The following is a 26,440-nucleotide window of genomic DNA, read 5'->3' on the forward strand; positions in this document are numbered from 1 at the left end:
ATGTGGCTTCTAGCCCAGGGCAGGTTTGGTTTCTTCTCCTTTCACTGGCGGAACCTGATTTGGCGGCACAAAAGTCTTGGCGGCAGGGCAGATGTTACCCCTTCCCGTGATGTTCGGGTACTTTGCGGATGCATAAAGGGTTGGGTTTTTTTGTTTTGGGGGGTGGTGCTTTGGTTTTTTCCAAAACACAAGGTAAATCCTGTCCCTCTCACAAGCCCTTTAAACAAGTGAATTCTTAAAATAGGTTATATGTTGTAATACAGCTGGAAGAATTGGATAGCAAGTTGTATGCTATTTGACCACCCTGAGAAGTAATTGTATCCTGGTGGAAACTTCAGAATAAAAGTTAGATGAGCTCAGGCAGACTGTCTTCAGTGAAAAACACTTCTTGGTTCCTGTATTTACCTTTTGAGCTTCCGTGGGGTGGTTTTTTTTGTTAGTTCAGACTCAGGTATTTAAAAGGTGTAAAGCTCTGTGCAAAACTAAGTGTAGGTAAAATGTAACTTTCTGTTTCTAGGAGATACACAAGAAAGTGATGTCATTACAGTTCAGTGAATGCCACACCAAGATTCGTCATGTGGATGCTCATGCTACTCTGAGTGATGGGGTGGTTGTGCAAGTAATGGGAGAGCTGTCAAACAATGGGCAACCAATGAGGAAGTTCATGCAGACTTTTGTGCTTGCTCCAGAAGTAAGTATATGTAAGATTGTCTTTTAACTTCAAATAAGGATGATGGAAACCTGACCTGTAGCTACAATTTGTCATATTGGGGCAAAAGATATGATCTGGCTTTCAGAGCTTGGCGCAGGGGCTATCATTAAATGTGTCACAGTATGGGAGTGCAGAGAAATTAGTATATTGGACCCATCCTGAGCTGTTTTATTTTCTTAGACTTGAAGTATTGGAGCAGTAATACAAAGGAAATTGGAGCTTGCATTTGGGAGCTGCCATTGGCACAAATAAATAAAAAGCATAATGTTCAGCTCTGCAGACCAAGTCTCTAGTGTAGTTCTGTCCTTTCTTCAAGTTTGCTGGCAAATGTGAGTATGGGTTGATGCTGTGCAAGTTACTGCTCAAAATTAGCTCTTAGTGAGAGCAGAGCTGTGTCAGGGTGTATTGGTTTTATGTGGCAAGGTTTTGGTAGCGGGGGGGGTTACAGGGGTGGCTCCTGTAAGAAGCTGCTGGAAGCTTCCCCTGTGTTCGAGAGAGAGCGAGCCCGTACCAGCCGGCTCTAAGATGGACCCGCCGCCGGCCAAGGCCGAGCCAATCAGTGATAGTGGTAACGCCTCTGTGATAACATTTTTAAGAAGGAAAAAAAGTTGGGACGCGGAGAAAACAGCCACCGGAGAGAGGAGTGAGAACATGTAAGAGAAACAAGCCTGCGGACACCAAGGTCAGTGCAGAAGGAGGGGGAGGAGATGCTCCAGGCGCCGGAGCGAAGATTCCCCTGCAGCCCGTGGTGAAGACCCTGGTGAGGCAGGCTGTCCCCCTGCAGTCCAGGGAGGTCCACGGTGGGGCAGATACCCACCTGCAGCCGGTGGAGGACCCCACACTGGAGCAGGTGGGTTCCCGAAGGAGGCTGTGACCCCGTGGGAACCCTGCGCTGGAGCAGGTTCCTGGCAGGACCTGCGGATCTGTGGAGAGAGGAGCCCATGGAGCAGGTTTTCTGGCAGGACTTGTGACCCCGTGGGGGACCCACGATGGAGCAGTGTGCTCCTGAAGGACTGCACACCGTGGAAAGGACCCATGCTGGAGCAGTTCGTGAAGAACTGCAGCCCGTGGGAATGGCCCACATTGGAGAAAGTTCGTGGAGGACTGTCTCCCGTGGGTGGGACCCCACGCTGGAGCAGGGGAAGAGTGTGATGAGCCCTCGCCCTGAGGAGGTGAAGCGGCAGAAAATAACACGTGATGACCGTTAACCCCATCCCTGTCCCCCTTGTGCCGCTGGGGGGGCTTCGTGGAGAAATCCGGGAGTGAAGTTGTGCCCGGGAAGAAGGGAGGGGTGGAGGGAAGGTGTTCTGAGATTTCGTTTTATTTTCTCATTTACCTTACTCTGGCTGATTTGTAATAAATTGAGCTAATTTTCCCTAAGCTGAGTCTGTTTCGCCCGTGATGGTAATTAGTGAATGATCTCTCCTGTCCTTATCTCGACCCGCAAGCTTTTTGTTATATTTTTCTCTCCCCTGTCCAGCTGAGGATGGGGGAGTGATAGAACGGCTTTGGTGGGCACCTGGCGTCCAGCCAGGGTCAACCCATCAGACAGGGTAAAGGGTGTCCTGTGTTCTTTCTACCTCTTTCCCCCACTTCATCACGAACTATTATGTGGTTAGCGATTAATGCTTTAGAGTCTTGTTGAATTTCTTCCCTGTTTCTCTATGCAATGCTATAAGCATACAGTCACCCTGTGAAAGTTCATTCTGTTTTTTTGTTGTAAAGTTTTTGTAATAGGGATAACTCAAATTCCCCAATGAAACTGAGGGACTTAATCTTTAGTTAGAACCTGTGATTGCTGTGACTTGGCAAAATTGTTTTTCTTCTGCTTGAAACGTCCTTTTTCAGTTGGGCGGAAGTTACCGTTCAAATTTTGCTTAGAGAAGAGGTACTGCTTGGAGAATGGCTTTAGTGAAATAGTCTAGTCCTATTCCAAGTTGTTGGCGTGTACCCAAAGCTTATATCTCTAATCCATCCCTCTTGTTGGCTACTAATATACCATATATGCAAAAAAATGCATGTTGCTCTTTTACAGGGTTCTGTTCCAAACAAGTTCTATGTCCATAATGATATCTTCAGATATGAAGATGAAGTATTTGGGGATTCAGAAGGAGAACTTGATGAAGGTGAGAAGAACTGTACAGGTAGAGTTTGCCTTTTTCTTGTTCCTCTAGCATGTATTATGGAGAGCTTTCCGAAGTGTCTAGAGCACATGGAAAGACACGAACTGTACTGCATTCTCATGGAGCGTAGTAATTTGGGATGGGGCTGAGGTGGGGAGTTACGTTGCTGGAACTGCCTGCTGGTCCAAAACGTTCTGTAAAATGAAGTTCCCATAGTAGTACCTTATTCCTTGAAGGGCTGGACTGGCTCGGGGTGGATGAGGCTTGGCAGAGAATAGAAATCATGAGCAACAGTACTTTTGCTGGCACTAGTTTCATCAGGTAGACTTGATTTCTCTGATCAGTTGAACTTTACCTAGAAGTGATTTGAAGAAGAAAATCTAATTGGCTTTTCAAATATGACATGTAATTCACTTTCATGTCATCATCACATTCAGTAACTCATCTCTATTCAGGGGCTGAACTTGACCCGGGTGGTTTTTTCCCCCCTCTGTTCGCTGAGGCAAAGCAAATCAGACTACAACCAGAATGCGTGTACGTGGGTTCACTGGATAATTTCTGGAATTTTTTCATCTCGGTTCTGCAGAACAAAGCATCTTAGGCAATCATCCTTGTATTTGAGGTTCATCTTTTTAGTTTTAGGTACTGGGATTTATGAGCTAATAGTGCAATCTTTCTCCTTTACTGCCACTGTATGAAAAGCATCTGCTGCTTTAAAAGACCCTCAAACCCTCTTGCCAGAAATTTCCAGCAGCAATATGTCTCTAGTTTCTCCTTTTTGTGAAAATGGTAAGAAACAAAGCCTCTTGAACAAGTGGAAAGGTCTTCTATCTTATCTTGCAGCTGAGTTTGCCTTATTTTGTTGATGAAGCTTTATTTTGATTACTACTAGTTTAATGTGCTTTTATTTTAAGTCTGGCTTGTGTACGCTTGCAGAGATGTTTAAGGAAGTGTTTCTTTTTGTGACAGAGTCTGAGGAAGAGGTGGAAGAGGAGCAGGAGGAAAGACAACCATCACCTGAACCTGTGCAAGAGAATGCAAGCAGTACTTACTATGAAAACCATCCTGTAACGTAAGAAGTCCATTCTATTATATGAAGTTGCTTTTTTAGTGAAAATGACAGAATTGCTTTGGCTTCAGATTCTGGATGTGATTTAACAGGTAGTTTAGGAAACTACACTTGATAGGGATCTGTGTTATGTTAAGGTTATATTATTTTGAAACATTGCTTCTTGAATGGAGAGAGGAAGTGGGGGATGTTGTTATGTTTGTTAGTTATTTTCTCTTCTGGTTTCAAATATGAGGTGAAAAGGTAGCAACTATGTTTCTGTACACACTTAATGGAGTCTTTGTTATGTAAATTTATAACAGTGAGTTGATATGATGTAATTTATGTGAACAGATGGGTTAACAAAGGGGTGGTTAATGATATGTTACTCCTCAAATTTGGGTAGCACTTGAAGCTGAGAGGAAGGTCTGCTTTTTGAGAAGTTGCTGTACACCTCTATTGGAAGAATAGATCTCTATCCTGAGTGTCTTAACATCTAAACAAGATGAGAGAAAAAAGTTTCTTCGTGTTTTGTAAGAAAAATACATTTTAATTAAAAAAAAACCCAACACACACCGACACACACACCCCAACACAAAGAAACAAACAACGCCAAAACCTTTGCTTTTTGAAACATAGGAATGCTTTTTAAAGGGCCAGAACTGACTTCATGGTTTTCTTGTTAAAAAAAAAACACATATGTGTCATCACTAGATCATGTCTGTTAAGTGCATCAGTGAAGACGCTAAATGCTGGTCACATAATGCTTTTCATGAGAAATCTTACGTAAGAGGGGAGTCTGCTGGAATTCTGGCGGTGACTTGCTCAAGATATTGCAGGAAGTTTTTGATGCCTAAAAGCATTAAGTCAGGTCTTGGTTTTGCGTTACTGTGCCAATTGGAAAGAAGTTGCAAAGGCAACATTCACCAGATAGTCACTTAGGCATATGCTAACCTGTGGCAGGAGCTGCATAAGCAGAAGTATTTGCTATCAGTAAGCTTTTGAGATGGCTGAAGAGAGAAGTGAAGAACCTCACGGCCCTTACATTTGGAACACACAGAGTAGAGAAGAAGTTGCCTGCGATTTTCAGTAAACAAGACTCACAGCTCCTTTCGTAAGGACTTGTATGGGATTTTTGTAAATAAGCTGCAGGTTTCATTCCAAAATTGGCTTCATTTATGTGTATAGCTTAGTCTTCCATTGGTCTCTCACTGTGCTTCTATTCTGTTAGGAGTAGCAGTTCTTGAGTTTAGCACCTGTTCCTTAAAAGGCTTATATGTCTGTGTGATTTTCACATTCTCTGCAGAGAATTGTAAAACATGTCTTTGCTTCAGCAGGAGTAAAATCTGGCTTTGTAGACAACTACAGGGGTATAGTTTAACTTCTCACAGTACTGGATATATAGGTACCATATGGTAGCAACTGGAAACAGAATGATCTTTTTAACACCAGCCTTTACCATAGCATAGCTTATAAAAAGTCATAAAATACAAAGCAGTTGATAAGCTGCATAAAATGCATTTGATTATTGTAGCAATGGGATAGAGGAGGCGCTAGAAGAATCATCTCATGAACCTGAGCCGGAACTGGAATCTGAAACAAAAACCGAGGAGCTGAAAGCAGAAGTAGAAGAAAAGACCCTTGAGGAGCTGGAAGAGAAGTCTCCATCTCCACCTCCTGTAGAACCTGTTTCACTACCACAAGAACCACCAAAGGTTAGTTAAAAGTCATATCTGTGCTTCTAGGTGCAGATGGTAAACCAGAGGATTTGGTTTTGGACTTAGCCTTTTTGAGTGGCCAAACTGGTACCTGTTTTCAGTGTCATGCTGTATGAACAGCTAGACTTGAACCTTGAACTTGTAAAAATGCAAAGTTTCACTAAAAAAGGAAATAATGTTATTTTTAAGCGCTGCTCAAGTCACCTATCATAAATTTAATGCTCTGCTTGTAAAGTGTGTGTGTGTGGTTTTATGCATGTGTAAACCTCTTTAAATGTAGAGTTAACATATGCTAAGAAAACACTTCAGGCTACCACCAACAAAAATCTCATACAATGGGAACCACTGCTCTTCCTTGAAAAAACCATAATGCCTTGACGCTTGCAAAATTGCTGGCCGTATAGGTTCAAAATCACTATGGGGGCACTGACTGTCTCCTTTAGAGGCAGGATGCCTAATCTTAAAAAACCACCGGGCACACCGTGCGTCATCTGGTATGGTTACACTGAGGTAGTTTGAAAGAGATGGGAGGAACTGGTGAAAGCTGGAGAGAGGTCATTTTCTAGCTCCAGCGTGTCTCCCGTTTGGTTTTTTTCCAATCCTTTTTCTCTTTTCCGTTTTTACTTCAAACTTCTGGCATCCTCTTTCTTTCTTTGTGCGAAGACACTTAACACTACAGGGTTTTCAGTCCTAGGTTTGGTTACATCATGGAAAGCAGTGATCCAGGGATGCTGAGGGAACTGGGCTCACTCAAGTAGCGGTAGTGGGCACAGTACACACTTGCACCACACCGTTGGAGGCCACAGATGGCTAGAACTGCAAATCCTTCTGTATCTTCGTTGTAATGCTTGCACAACAGTTATTTAATAGTCAGATATGAACCAAAAGTGTATTTTCAGCAGACGAGTTTCCCTGTAGGAATGTCAGTGGTTTGCCATGATTAGTAGCCTAGGTTTGTTGCATTTCCTGCAGGCTTTCTCTTGGGCTTCAGTGACCAGTAAAAACCTGCCTCCTAGTGGTACTGTTTCTTCCTCTGGAATTCCACCCCATGTTAAAGCACCAGTCTCACAGGTAACCCATCTGTGAACACCTTGGATTGTCTCATTACTTCTGCAAACTGCTTCAGTTTTTAAATTAACAGATCAATTTGTTTGACTTAAATTGCACAAATTAATTGTGTCTTAAATGTTAATGCACTCACCTTCTTGTCGCAAGCGAAGGCACGTACACGTAACAGGTGGAACTTTGGGTGATGGTGATGTTAAAATCTGTTCGTATGGAAACAGGAAATCACTACTGAAATTTTTTTGACCTTTCTTAATGGGGTATGGTTTGGTTTACAAGGGAAAATAAAAAACAAAACAAAACAAAAAAACAACTCCCCACAAAATGATAGTTTTCTAAAGTGTGTTTGAAAGGGGTATTTCATTGGCGGAAGTGCCCCAGCAGTAAAAAGGGATAGCACCGTTTCTGAGAAGGTGCAAGATTGCCTTCTAAGGCTAATGTCTACAGAAGTGCACTGGATTTCATTATCCATTTATAATGAATTTGTCACAGAACCCTGTACCAACTTATGACTGTGGGAGGAATGGAAGGATTCACATTTCCTTGCCAGGACAATGCTGTCTTCCCATTCCTAGGTTGACTGGGTGAGGAGGGGAAAGAAAGTTTGACCGGGTGATAGCTCGTATCCTGCACCTGCCAAGCTGCTGTGACACGGTCTGAGACTCTCAATTCAGCTGCCTTCATCTATATAAAAATCCTCAAAGCAGAAAATGTGTGCTTTAACCTCTTCTACTGACACTGTGTACCAAAGCACTGTATGTTGTGGTAGCTCATGTCCAACCTTTTTAAAAGACTGCAATTTTCAGTAGGGTGGCTGGGTTATTGCAGCTGTTGCTTTTGCACTGATTTCTTCTCCATTTTTTACTGACAGAGAGGAACCTGTCTAGGATTGCCCTTCAGCCAAATGCATGTTAAAAAAGAAAAACAAACAAACAAAAACAACAACAAAAAAAACCCTCACAAAACCAGCACCTTGTATGGTGTTGCTTTTGGTCTGAGAGGGCTGTCATAGAAATCAGGTAGTGGCTATGTAACGGGAAGCCTGTCTTCATCAGCTTTAACAGGGCTTTTGAGCATTTAGATGTTATTTGAGCCATAAAAACGGTGTTTTTTCTAGTACAGCATAAATATTCGTTTTGCAAAACCAAAATTGGTTTTGGTTTATTTGCAGTAGAGAGAGCGGATTTTTGTAATATGACTGCAAAAATGAGTTAAAATTATCTGTACAAGAGAGCCGAATATAGGTTATAGATGTCCCCTTGAACTCTTTCGTGTTGCCTCTGCAGCTTGTCATGCTTTCTGCTTTTTAGATTACTTTTGCTGGGACTTCATGTTTAAGTAATTCTGTGTGGAAGTTTCTGAACAATACTGAAGTGGCAAGAATTTCAACTCTCAGCTCTTCTGGAGACAGAATTAGTCAGTTCTTAGCTCCTTTTCTTGCATGCTTTTCAGACATGGTATACAGAAAGGTGGTAGAAAAGGCACCTGAACAGTTTGTACAATGGGTTACAGATCAGTAGCAGCTCTTTTCTGTTCTCTTGGATCCACTGATGCCAGATACTGTGCATGTAAACGGGGACAGTAGATTGCACTAGTGGGTGTGTAGCTCCTTTGGGAAGCTGTTCTAGCCAACATCAGTGATGTTACAAAGCAGCTGTTAACTGTCCTTCTCATTCCTTTCTGTGCGTCACTCCAGTTTTTCCCCATCTTTTATCAAGTTAAAAATACAGCTTCTGTAGTATGAACTCAGAAGCCCTCCAAGGACTGTACATGTACTGTTTTGGATATACACTAGTTCAGCTCCTATTTACTTACAGCTGTGGAGTTAAACAAGTCAGCGTTTCTCGCTCTTTTTCTTCTTGTGGGCAATTAGAAATCAACCTGCCTACACTGATAAATTGGGCCTTCTCTTTATAGCATTTTCAGATATTCTGACCTCCCATTTGCGTTAACACATCAGCTGTCGTAGGCGTGCCGGAGGGGCGGAGGCAGGCAGGGTGCTCCCTGACTCTTGTCTTCTGGCTCAGAAGTGGCGAGTTCAGGGAGAGGTCTGTTTATAGATGCTGCATTCTCTAACCACCTTCAATCTGTTCGGACTCTGGATAGACTCTTCTGTAATCTATAGCACCTTCGTGGAACTGATTGATGAGTGCCTTTAGTAAGTTGTGTGGTCCACATTTGCCTCAGAGACAGTGTGGTAGCTATCTGAGGTATGCATCTAACCTAGCTGCTGGAATTCTGGTGATACGATGAGGGGTTTTTTTTCTTTTGTTTCATGTGAAGTGTGGTTTCTTGTTTGTTTGCTTGGCTAGTTGGTTCTTTGGATGCGTGCATTTTGATTATGGCAGTCATCGCACTCTAGAGAAATTTTTAAGCCTTTTAAGATTTAAAAGATAGAATTGTACCAGCCTTTGGAGCCACCTCTTCTCTTGCACCTTCTGTCCCATCCTTCTCTGTTTCAGGGGGGTATTCAGTTCCAAAGTTGGTGAATAAAGGCTGGCTTGTGGCTGGTTTTGCTGTCATTTGCCAGTAGCATTGCTGTAGCAGAAGGAGGTCCTTTTCCCTCCCCATGTGAGCCCCTGAAAAGAAGGGACAATGTCACCTTTTCCTTAATTGTTCTCAAAGCTCCATTAGGCTGAGGTTTGTGGCACACTCCGCTCCTGGGCTGACTGCTCCTTTAGTCGTTGTGTGTTCAAATCCGTATTCTGTGCCTTTCAGTCCACTTTGGGTGCTCTCCGTGAAATGAGAGTTGCAGTTAGCTGCTGCTTGGGTTGTAATGGCAGCCCTTAATAGGCACTGAGGCGGTCTTACTTGGTCAAAAGGGATGGTACTGATTAGAAAGCATGAGATTAGCTGTTTGTTGTTTGTGTGATAGATGAGAAGTTCAGTGAAATGCAAAGCAAGCAGGTGTAAGTTAACTGTTCTTTGGGATTTAACAGAAGGACTTAAGTGATTTAGCAAGTCTTTGCTCTGGTTGATGGAAGGACTCGAGTGTTTAAGCCTGATAGCCATTAAGTATCTAAGAGATGGGGGTCTGCATCTATTGACTTTTGCTTTCGAGGTACAATTTAAAATGCAGTAAAAGATTTGTGAGTAAAAGATGGCAGGGGAGCTCCAGTGACCCATGAGGAGGTATAATGAAGAGACATTTAACAGGAAGGCTGATTTTTCTAGCTTATTCTTGGAATTGAAAAAATGATCCTAGAAATGTTGGAAGGACAAGGTAATGCCTAGCTGGGTAGAGCACGAGTGATCGGGGGGCTGAAACATTTATTTGGTGCGTAATACCTGCATGTGTCAGGTAAAATACAGTCTTCTTACCCCTCTGAGGTGCTCTCTGGCTGGAACTGTCAGCTATCTTGAGACCTTAAAGGAAAATAAGGGAGATGTTTAACATAAACTACTTCTCTGCAGCAGTCTGGGCTTATAGCCATTGTTCTTGTGTTTAATCTTCCTTGGAGCATAGTGTTCTTCTTTATGCTCCTAAGGATAATTTTGTTTTTCTAAGATAAGAACTCAGCACAGCAGCAGGTGCTGGACTGTTGTGCAGAAAATGGAATTTAAAAAATGTTGGAAAACGCTTCAGTAACCAACAGGCCGCGTAGAAATATTTTTAATTGTTCTGTCTCTTTTTCTCAAATTATCCTTAAAAGCATTTTTTGCTTGCAAAACATGGAATAGGTGTTCTAGTTCCTGAGAATACAAAGGATGTACTTTGAGCATCACAGTCTTGACAACGGGAAAGTTGCAGAATATCGTCAGCAGGTAGCCTGTAGAAATTGTCATTTCAGGCAGCTTTACTGTATCGGAAATACTTATTGCACTTCTGAGGGCTTTTGTTTTGTTCTCCTCGTTCTTTTTGGTACTTTCCTTATAGTTGCTCTGCACTCAAGGAAAAGAATCCCTCAGGGACTCGGACGGAAAATGTGATTTGCCCATCTGTTCCTGTTCATCTCGGACTGCCTCTGAATCCGTGAAGTTTGGCCTGAGGGAGCTTTATCTCATCTATGCGGGGTTTTTAGTCAGGTTGAGGGATTCTTGAATAACGGAGCGTTGGGGTCTCAATGCCTGGTCAAACATGGAAAATTCACCTTAGCCGTGTTTTGGGGAGACGGTCCGATTGAGAGATGTTTGATTTGCACCTTTTAGCAGAGGTAACTGAACACTGCAGTCCTGGATTGGTACAGAGGAATTTATAGAGGTGAAAAAAATGTATTCCCAAACACATTGACACGGTTGTATATCTTCTGGAGTTTGTTTTGTGCATGCCACTTACCTGTGTCTTTTGTTTGTGGGGTTTTTTTTGTTTTGGTGAGTTTTGGGGGTTTGGGTATTTTTACTGAGCAGGTGTTTAATAATGCATGTTCTCCTCCTGTTTTAGCCAAGAGTTGAAACTAAACCTGAAGCTCAGTCTCAACCTCCTCGTGTACGTGAACAGCGTCCCAGGGAAAGACCAGGTTTTCCACCCCGAGGACCTCGACCAGGTAATGTGGATCAGCGTGCGTGTCTGCTTGGGACTAGTTAACGAGAGGTGCCTCCGCAGTGGGTCTTGTCTGTACCTGTATTATATTGGGCTGGTAATGAACTGTCTGATCCTACTGCCTTCAGCTAGAAATGGGGGAATATAATTTGGAGGCCAAGCTGGTGATGAGTTGTTGGAAAGATCAGGCATTATTTCCAAGCTTCTGTGTTGTTGAAATGTTTTTTAATAGGCCACTCACTTACATGCTTGAGTACTTTTCCTGTGGCTTGATGCAGTTCTGAAAAGCTGCTATGGACATCTGAGGGGATTCCCCCCCACCCCCATGTCCTTTAATTTTGCTGAACCTTGGAAGTGAGAGCTCTTAAGTGCCTGTGGCTGCTTTGTTTTGGAAGAAAACCTTCCCACTGTGTCAACCTCAGTCAGTTAATAATCTTATACATGTTTTTCCACCTTGTGTAATTGTCTAAAATACTGTTTTCAGTTTAGCTGCCTCATGTTTGTCTTAGTGGATGAGCAGCCAGCTCTCTGCATTTTCTTACTCCTGCAGAGTATCTAAAACTGTAGGATGGTCTGGCTAGAAAACGTGCACGTTACTTGACAGTCGTCAGAAGTGGTGTTGAGAGGTGAAAGCCGTCTGAGTTGCATTCATCAGTCCAGCCTGGTCGCTTGGCAAACTTCTGTGCAGCACTGGGCAAAAGCTATCTAGTCAAAGGCCCAGAGTTACGGGATGTTGATCAGTTCATCGTCTTTCCTAAGTGTGAAAATAAGCCACGAGTTCTAAGGGGAGGGGTGGTATTTGCGGTGATCCTTAAGTGGTAGTGTAAAGCTGGCAGGAGCTGGCAGAGCGCTGCCTGCAGAAATGGTTAAGTCTCAGCGGCTGTCAGCGCCACCACCAACTCTAGCTAAAATTGGTTCTAAGGAAGGTTTTCAGTGCATACCAAATGGTGGTACAGATTGGGATTAAAAGTGCTTTTGGCTTTGATCGGTGCAAGTATATTTTCACCCGGGGTCAACGCTGAAACTGAAAGGATTTAAGGCACTGAGAAAGAACTGTGACGTCTGTTACAGGTTAACATTTCTTGGTTTTTTTAACATGTCATCTGCAGCAGGGAGCAAAAGCTGCAACTTGTGGCTAAATCAAGCTGCAAATCTGCATTTCTACTACTCTTGGATGTAATAGAAGTCATGCAGAAAACGTGTAACAAAGCCTGAGTCTTTTAATTTCTGATCTTAGGCTGGGGGGTAGCAGAGGAGGGCAGAAAAAGCTGAAATCTCAGTGGACCAAATGGTAGAACTTCAGCCCTATGGTCTTATTTTCAAAGGAAGTCAGCGAACTGTTCTATCTGTTGAAGGAAACCTTTCAAACGAGCTAGCAAGGTTGCTGTAAATGGGCTTGTAGGGGAAGCAGAGGAGAGAAAGGGGTACATACCTACAGAGTAATACCTCAGGTACAAAAGGGCTCACAGTGCGCTACTGTCATGCTGCAAGGCAGGTAATGATTTAGTAAGGGTGATAGTGGGACTGATTTTATCTTACACGCTGCTAAGCGTACTAATACTTCGGCTGAGCTGGAGAGAACATAAGGAACTCTCACTTGTATCTGGGGCAAAATGGTGGAGGAAGAAAGCCAGAAGAGGTGATGGCAAACATTGTTTTTAATATGAGTGCCAAAGTAAGGATACTGTTACTGTGCTACAGAATTGATGAAGAGCTGACTTAAATCCAAATCTTTTTAAAAGTATGATTTAATAGGTAGTGAGCTCCTCTTTGGTATGACGATTTAAGATATAACAAGAACCTCTTGAACAAACTTCCCCAGTATGCTAGATGTTTTAGTTAACATGGTTTTATTTAACCTAACCAGGGAAACCACACAAAAAGAAAAAAATTACTGTGTGGTATTATTACAAAATTGTCAGGACTATGTAAAGAGGGAGATAGTATCCTCCCTGCTGTGTCACCTATGGTAAACATAAGCTCAAGAGCAGAAGGTATAGAATTTTTTGAGTGAACGTGCTTGGTGCTGTTTGTAGATGTGTTCATCGGAATCTACACACATCTTCTAACCTCAGTGGCTCTGCCTTCTTCTTTCCATTGACGACAGGGAGGGGGGACATGGAACAGAATGAGTCGGATAATCGTCGAATAATTCGCTATCCAGACAGCCACCAGCTCTTTGTTGGGAACTTGCCGCATGATATCGATGAGAGTGAACTGAAAGAGTTCTTCATGAGTAAGTAGCAATTTCAGCTGCAGAGACTAAGAAGAAAAATTACATTGAAAAGTTATGAAACCTTCACTTAAGGCCACACAGGGGAACTTTTACATGATGTGACACTACAGGTGTTGTGTGGAACAAGCCGAGGGGTGGTAGAGCTGGCACTGTGTTTTTTGATTAACATTGCTTTTCCCTTGTGTTTTCCCAGGCTTCGGAAATGTGGTAGAACTTCGTATAAATACTAAAGGAGTGGGAGGAAAACTGCCTAACTTTGGTTTCGTGGTATTTGACGATTCTGAGCCGGTCCAGCGAATTTTAGTTGCAAAAGTAAGTATCGACGCTTACTTTTAGAGATCCCTTTAAGCTGAAAATCGAGTACGTAACCTTTTCAAGGGCATCACGTGGGTCTCTCAGTTCTGCGTCCTGGGGGTGAGAAAAAGGAGTGAGGTTATTTGTGGTTGTGACTTGAGGAATTGGAGAGGAGAAAGCAGTGGTTTTCATTTCTAGTATGTGGGAGTGAGACCTGGCAGAGCAGTTCTTCAGGAACTTTAGCCCTGAAGTGAAAAGGCTAAAGCCGGCAGTGAAGAGGCCAAAGACAACCCTGCCCTTACTTGAGAAAGACATTTTAATTCCTTGCATGCCAAATGAACTTAGAAGTGCTCTTCCATTTACTGTAGACCTCTAGGGCTAAGGTTGTGTGCTGCAGGGAACCGTTAACAGTTAATTTTTGTCTTCCGCTTGTAAGCGAAGGTAGGCTGAGGCATGCAGCGAATGCAGTGTTTTCGTATGCCTTGTATAAATGGACTTTGTGAAATGGTGACTAACGTGTGCCTTGAACACTTTTCCCTATAAGCCCATTATGTTCCGGGGTGAGGTGCGCTTGAACGTAGAAGAGAAAAAAACAAGAGCCGCTCGTGAAAGAGAGACCCGAGGTGGAGGCGATGATCGTAGGGATATTCGTCGCAATGATAGAGGCCCTGGGGGTCCCCGTGGAATAGTGGGTGGTGGCATGATGCGAGACCGTGATGGAAGAGGACCCCCTCCGAGAGGTGGCATGGCACAGAAACTTGGCTCTGGACGAGGAACCGGGCAAATGGAAGGCCGTTTCACTGGACAGCGTCGCTGAAATCTCCACTGTGGGCAGACAGTCTTGGCAGTGGTACATTATCCATCGTGTTTGCATTCTTGTTAATTTTTTTTGGCTTTGGAATGTGACACAGCCCTTCTGATAATTTCTTTGATGTGAAAGCATCCTTTGGTTTCCAGTTTAAATTGAGGTGGACGTTCTTTCCCCAGTTTCACAACAGGAGTCACACTGTTAATTTATAAATGTAGACTTGGAGAATTGAGGACTGGAAAAAAAAAAAAAAAAAAAAAAAAAGAAAGAAAAAAAAAAAAAGACCGGTTAACTATCTGCAACAAAAGTGAACTAAAGGACATGCCCAATAGAATTCAGGTCCTTTCAGTCAAAAACCCTCTGCTGCACATTTTGTGTAAGTGTTACTGTTTCTGCCTATTACTGTTGGAAACACAAATAGTGCAATTTGTGCAATTGGAGAAGCTTGCCTTTTTTTTTTCCTTCTTAGAACACTCGGCTCCAAACAAACTCGTGTTTACGCGCTCATCAAAATGCACTAATGGGTACTCTGAACTCATTTATATTGACACCTGCAGGAGGCATCGGAGGAAAAAACTTTCATCCTCTTATTCAGACAGAATAGCTTGTGAAACGATGCGGGCATCTGATCTGCTTGCTGTGACCAACATATGTACACACACAAACCTTAATAAGACTACAAGTTTATTCCAGAAGAAATCCATTTAGCTGTAAACTAAACAGAACCCAGAGTTTCAAAGTCGTAGCCCTGAGTACGCAACAAGTTTGGTAGCTCACGTCAGGTTTTCTATCTGCCCCTCTTCAGTACAGGGATGGCTGCTCAACACACTCCTCCTTCCCCTTTCCCCTTCGATAAGCATTGTACAGTGAAATTTGTCTTGACTGTATTTGAGTTCTCTGGTAATGTAATAAGCATGATGGTGCCTTCTATGAATACATCATTCCAGTCTTGCTGGTGATTTTGTACAGTATAGTGTATGAATTACTGTGCTGCAAAGCCAATTGGCTGCAAAGCATTTAAAGGAAGTCATTGAAAAATTGTATTAAAAAAAATTGCAGTATCTTTCAATCAGTAAACGTTGCTAAAATTATCATCCACCTTGCTCTTCAATTAACAAGTTCGCCTGTTTTTTTGCAGAGGGGGGGAAGGGAGGAAGAAGGCATCCAAGTAGTCTCCAGGTTGTCTCTTCTCTTTTATCAATGTCAAAGCTAAAGAAAACGGAGTTGAAATCTCTCTTGGATGTCAATTTCGGAAGTCAGTCAAGAACGGTGAATGCTTTTGGCCAGCTTGTAATCGGTAGAACTGAGCATCCTTTGTGAGGGTGAGCTTATCAAACGAGGATACTGCAATTTTCCGAGAACAAAACAGCAGCTCTTAAGTAATTGCATTTTCCAGTTGCACTTTTTAAAAAACTCTTACTCATTTTGCACATAACTCTCAGCTGAAGTTGACACTTACGTGGCTCCGGACTGAAAGATAGAAAGGAGACATCCTCTTCTTCAGTTTGACTGGTGGTTTTTTTCCAGTGGAGAGGTCTGTTTCTGGATGACGTTCTGGAGCGCATTCCCATAAACTGCAGCTGCAGCAGACAGTACGGTTCGGCTCGATGCCGGGGCGTGCAGCAAGCGCCCGGCTCTGAGGCGTCAGGAGTAAAAGTTGGGGGGGGGGGGTGTTTGCGTGTGCGTCTGTACAAAAGTGTGACCACTTAAAGCTGCTTCTAAGCATGGAAGACCTCAAATAAAATACTGGCAATTTCAAGCAAAAGCAGATAGGGCATCATAGCAATCTGTCTCTGGATTATGCAATCATTTGCTGTTTTCGAGTAAGTTGGAAGATTTTGCACATATTTTTCTGATACGTTAGGCAAAGTGAAGTGGCATCTGTCTGTTTTTTCCCAGACTCGAGGTCTTCTGTGTTCAATGGTAAGTCTTGCACTATTTTCATACATTTTTTTTCTGGGGCACATTTCTACCAGTTTCCATTTTCATATTTCAGTTTTTTGTTGAAGGTCTTGCATTTTCAGCTGTTACCTGGAAATCTGTAGTACTTGAACTGCTGGCCACACAACACCACTACTTTAGGTTTGAAGCCTTCGGACAAATTGCTGTCATGGGTTAGCAGTTTGCCACCAGTGTGTTTTGTGTAGCCTTTTTTTTTTTTTTTTTTTCCTTTTGTAGTACTGTGGTGTTTTGCTGCCACCTAATTCAGTTATATGGCAGATGGCACTGGGAATAATCTCAATGACAAAAAACGGAGTATTAAAAAGAGCTACTGAGCCATTCTGCTTTCTGGCTTGCTTCTTGTTTAAGTGACATGAACAACATTGGAGCGTCATCCAGAGAAGTTTACATGGTGATAGCTCACCTGCTGTACTGTGGACTCTTACGTGTTCTCGACCCTCTCGGTAGTAAATGTACCTCTTAGAGCAAAGGAAGGGATTCACTGACCATTACTGTTAGTTGCTGATTTGTGGATGGTGGGAGTATTTTGTCATTACGGTTCTATTTCAACAAACTTGGCTGACCATCTTGGCTTTAGTAGGTATACAAGACAGTGGATTACCATCTTTATTGCTGTAACGTGTCAAGCATTATATGCTAGTAGATTCTAGTTTAATTGTTGCAGGTGGAAAGTATTTTTACTTTTAAGTTTCCATTCTGAATGTGTTTTGACTAAACATACCAATAAACTACTGATGTCTGCAGCATTTATCCATGTCCCTAATTCTCTTGAATGCAGGTCGCTGTAGAGCACTGTTTCATCCCTTGCTGTACAGAAAATGCTTTCTTAAGAACATTGTTGCTGGCTTGTCAGATGGCGGTGGGAAGCCGTAGTAGCGCAGCGTCACATAGTTCGGTTGAAGTGTTTGACTTGAGTGGAGTCAATGAGCTCTGGTTTGCCGTGGCTGTATAAACTCCTTTCCTGGGACGCTGGCTGGAGAAGACACAAGGGCTGGAAGCCCAGCCAGTGCCCCTGAGAAACCGTGCCTGAGCCCCTGGTGGCTTCTGAGGGGTCCTGGCTTGGGTGGCTCCGGCTCCAGAGCTGAACGGCAAGGAAATTGGACGTGGTGTGTTCGTGTCACAGGTGGCCAGCCAAGCGTTGCCCTCGGCGCAGGTCTGTCCCCTCGATCTGGCGGCTCCTCTCGCCTTGGGCCGTGCGCGGTCCAGGGAGGACATGAGCACCTCTCGGACGTGTCCCAGATGGGATTCCTGCGCGCCCCGCCAGGCGGTGGGGGCTGTGGCGTCCGGCTTTGGGGGTACACCTTGAACGTGAGCTGAGTTGTCTCAAAAAACACAAATCTGGAGCTGCTTGCTCTCAACTTTAGCGTTGCTTGCTCTTGATGCTGTGGAACTGATTGTCTTACTGCAAGATAATCCCTGTTTTTTCCTTTCTTGTGTTTGGTGGCATTGCCAGTGGCGGCATTTACCCAAAAAGGAAGAGTTATTCTTGCACTGCTTGTAGATAAATTGTGTCTGAGTCACGGAATCTGTGTGGAGCTGTTCTGCTCTGGGTGAAGTTCGTGGGAGCTGCTGTCTGCTGCATCTTGAAGTCCTCTGCCGAGCGTGTGTCTTGGCTGGAGTATTTTCTGCTAAATGGCAGTTGGGAAGTCTCTGGAAAGTTGTGTGAGTTGAAATACTGGAATGAAAAAATGAGATCCTGTAGAAGAGCCCTAAGCCCAAGTCACCAAAACCTCCTCTGAGGAGCAGCCTCCACAGCTAGGAGATCTGCTGGCACCAAAGATGCCCAAAGAAACACGGTCCCCTGCCGAGGGCCTGGAGCATTCGGATCTTCGTACTACTTTGTGAGGTAAATTGTGGTGGCCTGCAAACCCCTGCTTACTTGGGGCTGGGGAGGAGGTGGCAGAGAGAATGGTACCTGCAACCAAACAAGGTGGGCCAGGACAGAGTTTTACTTGTGCCGTGAAGTCTTAAGTCTTTAAAATAGTTCAAGAGCACATTTGATCAGCACCTGAGCTGATGTTCAGGCTTTGTGAATGACTCTGCGTAATGATTAGCCTGTACTTTTTTTTTTTTTTCCTTCTTTTTATATGGTTGAAATGGAGCAAGGTAAAAGTCGGTCCATATGCATACCAGAGTGATGGCTGGGGGGCTTTTAGTGGAGATAAAAAAGTGAGGAAATGCCAGGGGGCAGATGAAGGATGTCAGCGAGCAACAACATGTTCAGTTCCCTTGGTGGTAACCACGTGCAGACACAGCAGGCTCTGAAGTACCTTTATAATTTTTTGTGGACATCATTTTAGAAAGGCCTTTGCAGTCACCACGATTGCTGGAGTTTTGCATTTCATGTGGAGAAATACAGCTTGGAAAAGTGAATTTATTGTACAAGGTGGAAGAAGATAGCAAGGCTGCCTGATAATCCTTGGGAAAGCTCCTCTTGGTGTCTCTGGTTAAAGTTTGGTTTCTTGCAAGGGGAAGAAAACCAGCTTGGGCCCTCGGTGTAACCTTTCACTCCTGTTCTGACTGTTGTCTCCTGGGCTTGAGCTGAAGTGAGACATCTCGGTGATGGTGCTTCTGATGCCATCTCTGCAACACTTGCTGTTCCCACTGAAAGGTGGGAACAGTGGGAAGTGCGGTGTGCGTGCGGGCGTGTATTTTTGCATGTGTAGGAATTTTAAGTTGAGAACAGCTTTTGCAGGTGCTGACACGACGCTCTCCTACGCGGCATTACTGCAATGCCGTTTTAATGGCAGACCCTCCCATAACCTTGAAATCCTTGACTCCCCTGAGAGGTAAGGTACAGGCATTAAACCTAGAGTTGGTAAAACAAGGCATCACGTACCAGTGGGTTTCATGGCCCCACAGGGACCTTAATAGCCCTGTTGCGCCTCGCAGCATTTGCAGCAAGTGAGTCCTGAAGTTGCTACTGAAATGTGCCGGACAACGTGTTGTCGCCATGTTTGTCCTGACGGACATGCGAACTTGCAGGAGCTGTTGTGTCAGCTCTCGGCCGCTGTGACCTGCCAGCAGCAGGTAGGGAGCATGTGTGCTCTGCCAGGAGCGCAGGGGAGGGAGAGGGAGGTGAGGGGTGTCGGCGGGTCCGTTTGGGAGTAGGTGATTATGTGGATGATCAGGAGCAGGTCCCCTCTCTGGCTCTGCTTGGCAAAGAGAAGAAACAAGAGCCTGTCTGGGGGAGCCCGGCTGCAGCTCTGCCGTAGCCACTCCTGGAGCATCGCAGGGTGGGAGCCGTACCGCTGCCCTGGGCTGAACCCCACGGCGGGAGCAGCAAGAGCTGCTGCCCTTTCCCTGCGACGCAAGGAGCAGGTTGGTTTTTCCCCGACGTGTCTGCTGCTCCTGATCTGCGCCCTGCGCTCTGCACTGGGGCAGCACCCTGCTGGGGGGGGGGGGGGTAAGGCCATGGGTCCTCAGGCCTGATGTGAAGATCTCCAACCTCCAGAGCATGGCCCAAGAGATGGAGTAAAAAATGGTATTTTCGGTGTTGGGAGAAGAAAAAATGGTGCAGGGGGAAGGAGGCCAGAGGAAGGATGGGGTCTGCACAGCAGCCTCAGGTCCCCTACGCTGCACCAGTGCTCCGCATCCACGGCGCTCCTCCCGGGCACAGCAGAAATAAAGAAAAAACTCCGAACGTAAAACACGTCTAGGCTCAGGTTGATGCTCCCCTGTACTAAGCTGCGACACAAGAAATTGGCGCCTTCAGCCGAGGCGCGGCTGCAGTGGGGGAAGACCGGCGCCTCGCGGCTCGGGGGGCGGTACGGGCACGAAAGGCTGCAGCGCCGCCCGGAGCCAGCAGGGGCCGCCAGCGCGCCGCGCCATCCCCTGCGCCGTCACGGGGGCGGGGCGCGGAGGGCGCTGGTCTCTGCTACCGGGGAGGCCGGGAGCGGAACCGGGGGGGGGGGGCCCGGGGGCGGCAGCCGCGTGCGCGCAGGAGCCCGGCGGGACCGTGCGTGTGGAGCTGCCCCGGGCACCCGCGGGGGCCTTTCGGCAGCCGGGGCCCCGCCCGCGTGTCTCGGCTCCGCGGCCCTGAGCGCGGAGAGGAAGCGGGCAGCCGTCCGCGGGCCGGGCCGGGAGACCGGCCGGCGCCTCTGCGGGCGATAAACACGCCTCACCCGGTAGAGGAGGGGAGCAGGCGGTGACCCGGAGCCGCGCCTGCGAGCACGGGAGCGGTTTTACCAACCCTGGCGCCGTTTGCTCAGACCCGGCCCGCGAGAAACCGTGCGCCGGGGGCTGCCGGCCGGAGCTGCCGTGAGGATAGGGCTCCTCCCAATCACAGCCACCCGGCTGCGCCTGCAAAATCGGGAAAACCTGGGGAAAAGCTTCGCTGTTGTCCGTGCCTCCAAATGAGCGTCAGGCAGGGCTGAGCCTCGTTACCGGGAGGCCCTGCCCGGGCAACCCTGCCCGGCGCAGCTCAGCTCCTGCCCCGGGCTCGCCAGACGCCGGCAGAGCCGCTGCGGGAGAACCGGGACGAGCCACAATTGCAGGTCAGGCTGGGAAGGGGCTGGTGGGGACCGAGGGGCGCGGGCAGGGGGACGGGGGAAGAAAAGGGGGCAAAGCCTCTACTCCGGCCCCTGGCGCAGCCTGCCCAGGAGGAGCCTCCCGAGGGGACACTGGGGCTTCGCTGGCCCAGAAAGCTGCAGCCAGCAGGAGGGCAGGCTGGGCCCCTGTTGCATGCCTTGCACAGAGCAGAAAATGACAGCGTTCAGCTGCAGCCCTTAAACCTTTTACAAGTAGTGTTTGCGTTCACTAATGGGTTTTGTTGCCTGCAGGGAGCTAACGTGGGAGGAGTACAGGAGTCCCGGCTGCCGGTAGGAGCCTCTGCGCAGCCCAGGCTGGGGACGGCCAGGAGAACGGGGCCAGGATGTCCCAGCTGGGCTCCTTGCTCCTGCAGACTTGCCGTGACTCGGGGAGGGGCATTCGCACCAGGATCCCCCGGGCATCAGGGTAAAGCGAGAGGTAAAGTTGCCTCTTGCTTGGCTGTGGTGTGGGCTGGGAGCTCCCGCTCGAGCGAGAGCTTCATCCTCCCAGCTGCAACGCTGGCGGCTGCTTCTTCGTGACAGGTTTTGTTTTCAGTGCAGGCAACATGGCAGGGGAGCAGCTGACCGGCAGGAAGGTTCAGCCTGGGTCAGGGTGAGGAGCATGGCCCTGCCATGTGAGGATGAGCCTGGGCCAGGAGCATGGCCCTGACACCGGGGGACGCCGACATGGGAGGAAATGTCCGGTGAGTGTGCTGAAGCGGGCAGCCAGCTGTGCCGTGCTCTGGGGGCGTTGGGCAGGGTCAGGCATGTGGCAACACCCCAAACACCCATGAGCTGAGGAAGCTGTGCCTGGCTGTGGTTGAGGAGGAAAATATGCCATGCTTGTGGTGCTGATCCCAGTCCTGTCCTGGGACAGTTGGGGGCTGGCATGGCTCCTGGGCTGCAGTGGGGTCAGGGTTGGGTGCCTTGCATTTCCATTGTGCCCAGCTGTTGCTTTGGATGAAAACGTTTTTGCTTGTGGCTTCTGGTAGTGTTGTGTGTCCTGCTGCAGGGCGGTTTGGGGCTGTGCCAGCAGCACTCCTGGGTAGGGGCCCTGGCTGCAGCGGGGCCAGGCCAGGGACTGGGGCTGCACCCCACAGTTCTGGGACCAGTTGCTGTGGGGGGAGCTGAGGGAAGCTCCTGTGCCAGGGCTGTCCCAGGGCGGTTTTTCCCCATGCCATCAGCAACTGCCCAGCCTGCACCCAGCAAGCGCTGGTGGTCTCGGCCACAGCTGGGCTCATGACAGCCCTGTCCTGCTCCCCCATGGGGCTCCTGGTTGTACTGGGCCATTCCTGAAACTCACTTGGGTTGGTTCAGCTTTATTTGATGTTTACTGTATTTGATGTTTAGCACTTTCGTTGCTTCGGCTTTAGTTGATGTTTAGCGCTGGGCTCGGCAAGGATGCTTAGCAGGATGCGAAGCGCAGCTGGTGGCTCCCCCAGTCCTGCTCCTGGGCAGGGGCAGGATGGCAGCCAGGGGGGCATGTGCTGTGCCAGGCTGGGCCCTGGATGGGAACAGCCTGTCCACAGTCCCAGTATTGCTCGGTGTCACTTTGTGCCTGAAATGCTCCTCGCTGAGCAGAGGGGTTGCAGCGAGGTGTGCGTTCTCACCTTCTCTTCTGCGAGGAATGTGTTTTTTTGGGTTGAGCCCTGAGCTCTCCCGTTGTCATTTCTCTGTCCCCATTGCCTGTGTGCGGTGCTGGGCAGCCTCTGCTGAAAGTGAGGGGCAGGCGGGAGGGGGACAGGCATCTCCTGTGGGTTATGTGGGGCAGTGTGGGGCTGTGCTATGTACCCCGGGAGCTCTGACCAACTGGTTTCGCTCCCCTTTTGCAGGTATAGACAAGATGCTGACGCTGCCTTGCCCGCCACCCTGTCCCAGGAGACCTGGGGGGACCCCCACCTCACTTCTGCCCTCAGGAGTGGGACTGGGTGAGACCCTCCGTGCAGCAAGAGGTACATGGCAAAGATTTAATCCCTGAGGGAAGAGGACAGGCTCCCTGCTTGCAGAAAGATGACTTGCCTCACTGCTGCTTGGAGCTCATTGTTGAGGACAGCCCTATCTGCGCCTGCCTCGGAGTACAGATCCACCTGATGGACACCCTGGCTTGTTACAGCTCCAGCCACAAGATGTTCCTGCTAATAGTTGCTCCTTCCTGTAAAGAGCTGCAGGTAAGTTTAGCTTTCCTTAACAGAGGCTACGGAGAGCAGACGCTCTCCTGTTCAAACGTACTGGGAGTGCAGCCCAGGCTGACAGACATGACGGCTTGTTACAGCTCCAGCCGAACAGCAGCTCCGGATAAGAGATGTTCCTGCTTCTTACGACTCCTGCTGACAGACTCTCCAGCATGTTACAGCTCAGGGTATTTGAAGCCACAAGTAATTTCAATTCCTGCTGCTTTTTTCAGCCTGACGTAATTTGAGGTGCAGCTTGTTGAAGCTCCAGCTCTGGCTGATGGATGCTCCAACTGCGAAAGTGATGAGGCTTCTTGTTATCAACTCTGGCTTAATAAATGGTCCCTCTTGTTATAAGCCAATTAAAGCTCCAGCTAATTGCAGTAATCAGGGCTTTTGGCAAGGTTGTAAATCAATCACTGTCATGATTTGAACATGAATATTAAATGTCATAAACTGTACAGGCAGTGACTCGTGTTTATTGTTCAATCACGGGTCCGGGGGTGGGACACCCCTTGAACAAAGAGTCGGAAACCAACAGTGAAAAGCACCTTTTCGCCCAGAGACTATCTCAGACGTTTAATTCGGGCTGGTGCATGCCGGCCTCCCCAAGCTTCGGGGACCAACGCGACCAGACCCCCACCTCCGGTGGGGGTCCACGCACCCTACCCACCCATCCCACCTGGACCCCAACTGCCCCCCCCCCCCCAAAGCCTCTGTTTTGGGGGCTGAAAACAGCTAACTGAGCCTCTCTTTCCAAGTCACAAAAACACACCATTTAGGTGGTTTGGTTTCTTCCCCACATCCCAGATATACAGGACTTAGCCTGCATTTTCAAGTGAAGAAAATGCATGACTTAGTCTTTTTTTGAGCTTCAGAAACATAGGGCTCTGCCTTTGAGACCCACCCCCAGAGCTTGTTTTCAAGGCCCAAAAATGCAGCACTTGGTCTCTATTTTCCAAAGATGAAAACACAAGACTTAGTTTCCATTTTTTGTCCCAAAAACACAGGACTCAATCTCCCTTTTCAGCTGCTGAAAATGCATGACTTCTTCCTTTTCTAACCTCCAAAACCAACCCACTCAGCATCTTTCCAAGCCCCCAAAACACAGCACTTCATCTTGGAAGTTGAAACCCAACACTCAAATTCTGTTTTCTGACTCCCTGTGTGATGTGATGGCGGGGGGTGGGGGAAATGCAGCCCACCCACAGCCCCAGGGCCCCAGATGCAGTTTTGGGGAGTGCTTGGGAACTGGGGTGGAGGCATCCTGCCGGCAGGAAGGGTACACTCCGGTGTCTCTAGGGGGCAGCAACAGCGTGTTGTAGGGAAACAGTTTATTCAGCTTTATTTCACCACCACCACCGGCCCCACAGCCTCAGCGCCCCGCAGGGAGCTTTGCCTGGGCACCCCACGAGCACAGCCCAATCGGGCAACGAAGGCTACAACCCCCTTCCAGGTGAACATTCCCCCAGGGGGAACGCCGTCGTCCGTCCGTCCGTCCCCCGCTCCAGGACCCCGCGCCGGCCGCAGCCCGGGCCCCTCCCCGCCCCTGGGGGCACCGGGACCAGGCCGCCGCTGCCCGACCCGCACTGGGACCGGCAGAGGCCGCCCGGCCCCAGCGAGGAGCAGCCGGGGACGGCATGGAGCTGCCCCTGCCCCCCACTCCCTCCCGGCCGGACACGGGCTCGGTCGCAAACCCCCCCACAACGACCCCGGGGCAGCTGCCTGCCCCAGCAGAGCAGAACCCGGACCCGCCCGCGGAGGCTCCAGCCCCGGCCATGTAACGCGCCCGTCCCCGCGGCCCCTCACCTGCTCCGGTGGGGCTGCCGCCGCTGCCTCCCGGCCCGCAGCGGATCAGAGCACAAGAAAACGTGCAGTCGCCACCACCGCGGCCGCGGCTCTTTTGAGGCCGCGCAGGCGCCCCCGCCCCGGCACCGCCCCGGTGACGGCACCGCCCCCGCCCCGGTAACGGCACCGCCCCCGCGTAGGCACCGCCCCCGCGTAGGCACCGCCCCCTGCGCCCCCGGGGAGCCCCCCCCCCCCCCAACCCCTCTCCCAGAGAAGGGTGCCGCCGGCCGTTCGCGGGGCGCAGCCGCCCGCCGGGCCCGGAGAGGTCTCGGGGGGCTCTCTCCCACGTCGGGAGACACGCGGCCGTGCCGGGAGCCTGGGGGGGGGTCCTGGGGCTGCCCCGGCTCCCGCAGCCGCTGCCCCGCGGCCCCGCCGCCGATGTCTCCGCGGAAACCCGCGGGGGCGGGTGGGGACGACAAAGCGCAAGAAGTGGTTAATGACGTGTTTAGAGGACGATGCCTGTCGGGTAGAGCCGGGGAAGCCGAGCCGCCTGGGGGTGTTGACGCACCTGTGCTTAATCCCACGCAGGGAGAAGCCGGGTCCCTCTGAAACGGCACGCCCCAACCCTGACGCCCGCAGGGCCACCAGAAAACGGCCCTTCCCGCCCGTTTTGGAGCCCCCCATTCACTGGCCACACCAGCAAACCCAGCCTCGGCGCCAGAAGCTCCAGGGCTGGAGAGCTACCGGCTGTCCCCAGCAGCGCTGTGACAAGAGCAGTGCGAGGCAGTGTGGGTCCCGCTCCTCCCTGGGGAGCGGAGCGTCAGCAGGGCACAAGCCTTGGAGAAAACCACACAAGGGGGGGGGGGGGTCTCGCCAAGCCACCACACGGTGCTTGGACCACGGCTGCAGGCGTCCCGCACCTGGCCCACGCATGAGCAAGACAGGCACTCTCACCTTGCAAGGCCAAGAACTGCCCGGGCAAAGTCTCCCCATTGCAGCCCAGGGGTGAGGGAGCTTGACCACAGCACGGCTGGGGACACAGGGACGGTCCTCAGCCCCTGAAGTCCTGAAACGGGGATCCCCTAGAGACCTGCACTGCAGAAACTGCCACAGAAACCAAAGCAATCATCAAGCTCACACTAACAAAACAAGGAATACAACCAAACAGACAAACCCAAACCAAAATAAACAAAGGCTAGAGAAAAAAAACAAATCTCCCCGGGCAGGCACAGACCAAACAAGTCAGGTTTTGGCCCCGTGGAGATGCCCCCTTCCCAGCGCCGCAGGCTGCAGCAGGTACCCCAGCTCCACAGGCAGCCCATGGCTGCCTCCGTGTTGAGGGAAGCGCGGCAGGGCCACTTGCGAGGGGCATTCTGCAGCGGGCACCGGGATGGGGGGGGAGGCAGGGCACCTGGAACTGAGGAAACATGGGAGGCAAGGCCCCAGCAGGCAGCGGTTACAAACTGGGCACCACCTTCCTCCCAGAGGATCAAAGTTTCTCCATGA

At 48.7% G+C, this 26,440-nt stretch overlaps 1 protein-coding gene and 1 long non-coding RNA gene across 3 annotated transcripts in view; both read left to right on the top strand.

Annotated features, from left to right (window-relative positions):
* Positions 1–17,196, top strand: part of G3BP2 (G3BP stress granule assembly factor 2) — a 32,165-nt gene extending 14,969 nt beyond the window's left edge. Inside the window, exons 4-12 of one of the 2 annotated variants that reach the window (XM_069778799.1) lie at positions 518–691; positions 2,748–2,838; positions 3,805–3,907; positions 5,418–5,598; positions 6,574–6,672; positions 11,048–11,150; positions 13,254–13,382; positions 13,576–13,694; positions 14,221–17,196. In XM_069778799.1, the coding sequence (XP_069634900.1) occupies positions 518–691; positions 2,748–2,838; positions 3,805–3,907; positions 5,418–5,598; positions 6,574–6,672; positions 11,048–11,150; positions 13,254–13,382; positions 13,576–13,694; positions 14,221–14,493 (1,272 nt within the window). In that variant the 3' untranslated portion in view covers positions 14,494–17,196. The remainder of the gene's footprint in view (positions 1–517; positions 692–2,747; positions 2,839–3,804; positions 3,908–5,417; positions 5,599–6,573; positions 6,673–11,047; positions 11,151–13,253; positions 13,383–13,575; positions 13,695–14,220) is intronic. The other variant, XM_069778808.1, reaches the window with a different exon arrangement.
* Positions 17,197–20,397: 3,201 nt separating this feature from the next.
* Positions 20,398–23,594, top strand: LOC104323488 (uncharacterized). Its single transcript, XR_719166.2, has 3 exons — positions 20,398–21,414; positions 21,532–21,679; positions 22,808–23,594. It is a non-coding gene; the product is annotated as an uncharacterized lncRNA (long non-coding RNA).
* The last annotated feature ends 2,846 nt before the right edge of the window (positions 23,595–26,440 follow it).

This window comes from Haliaeetus albicilla, chromosome 1 (genome assembly GCF_947461875.1).
Source record: "Haliaeetus albicilla chromosome 1, bHalAlb1.1, whole genome shotgun sequence".
Lineage (NCBI taxonomy): Eukaryota > Metazoa > Chordata > Aves > Accipitriformes > Accipitridae > Haliaeetus > Haliaeetus albicilla.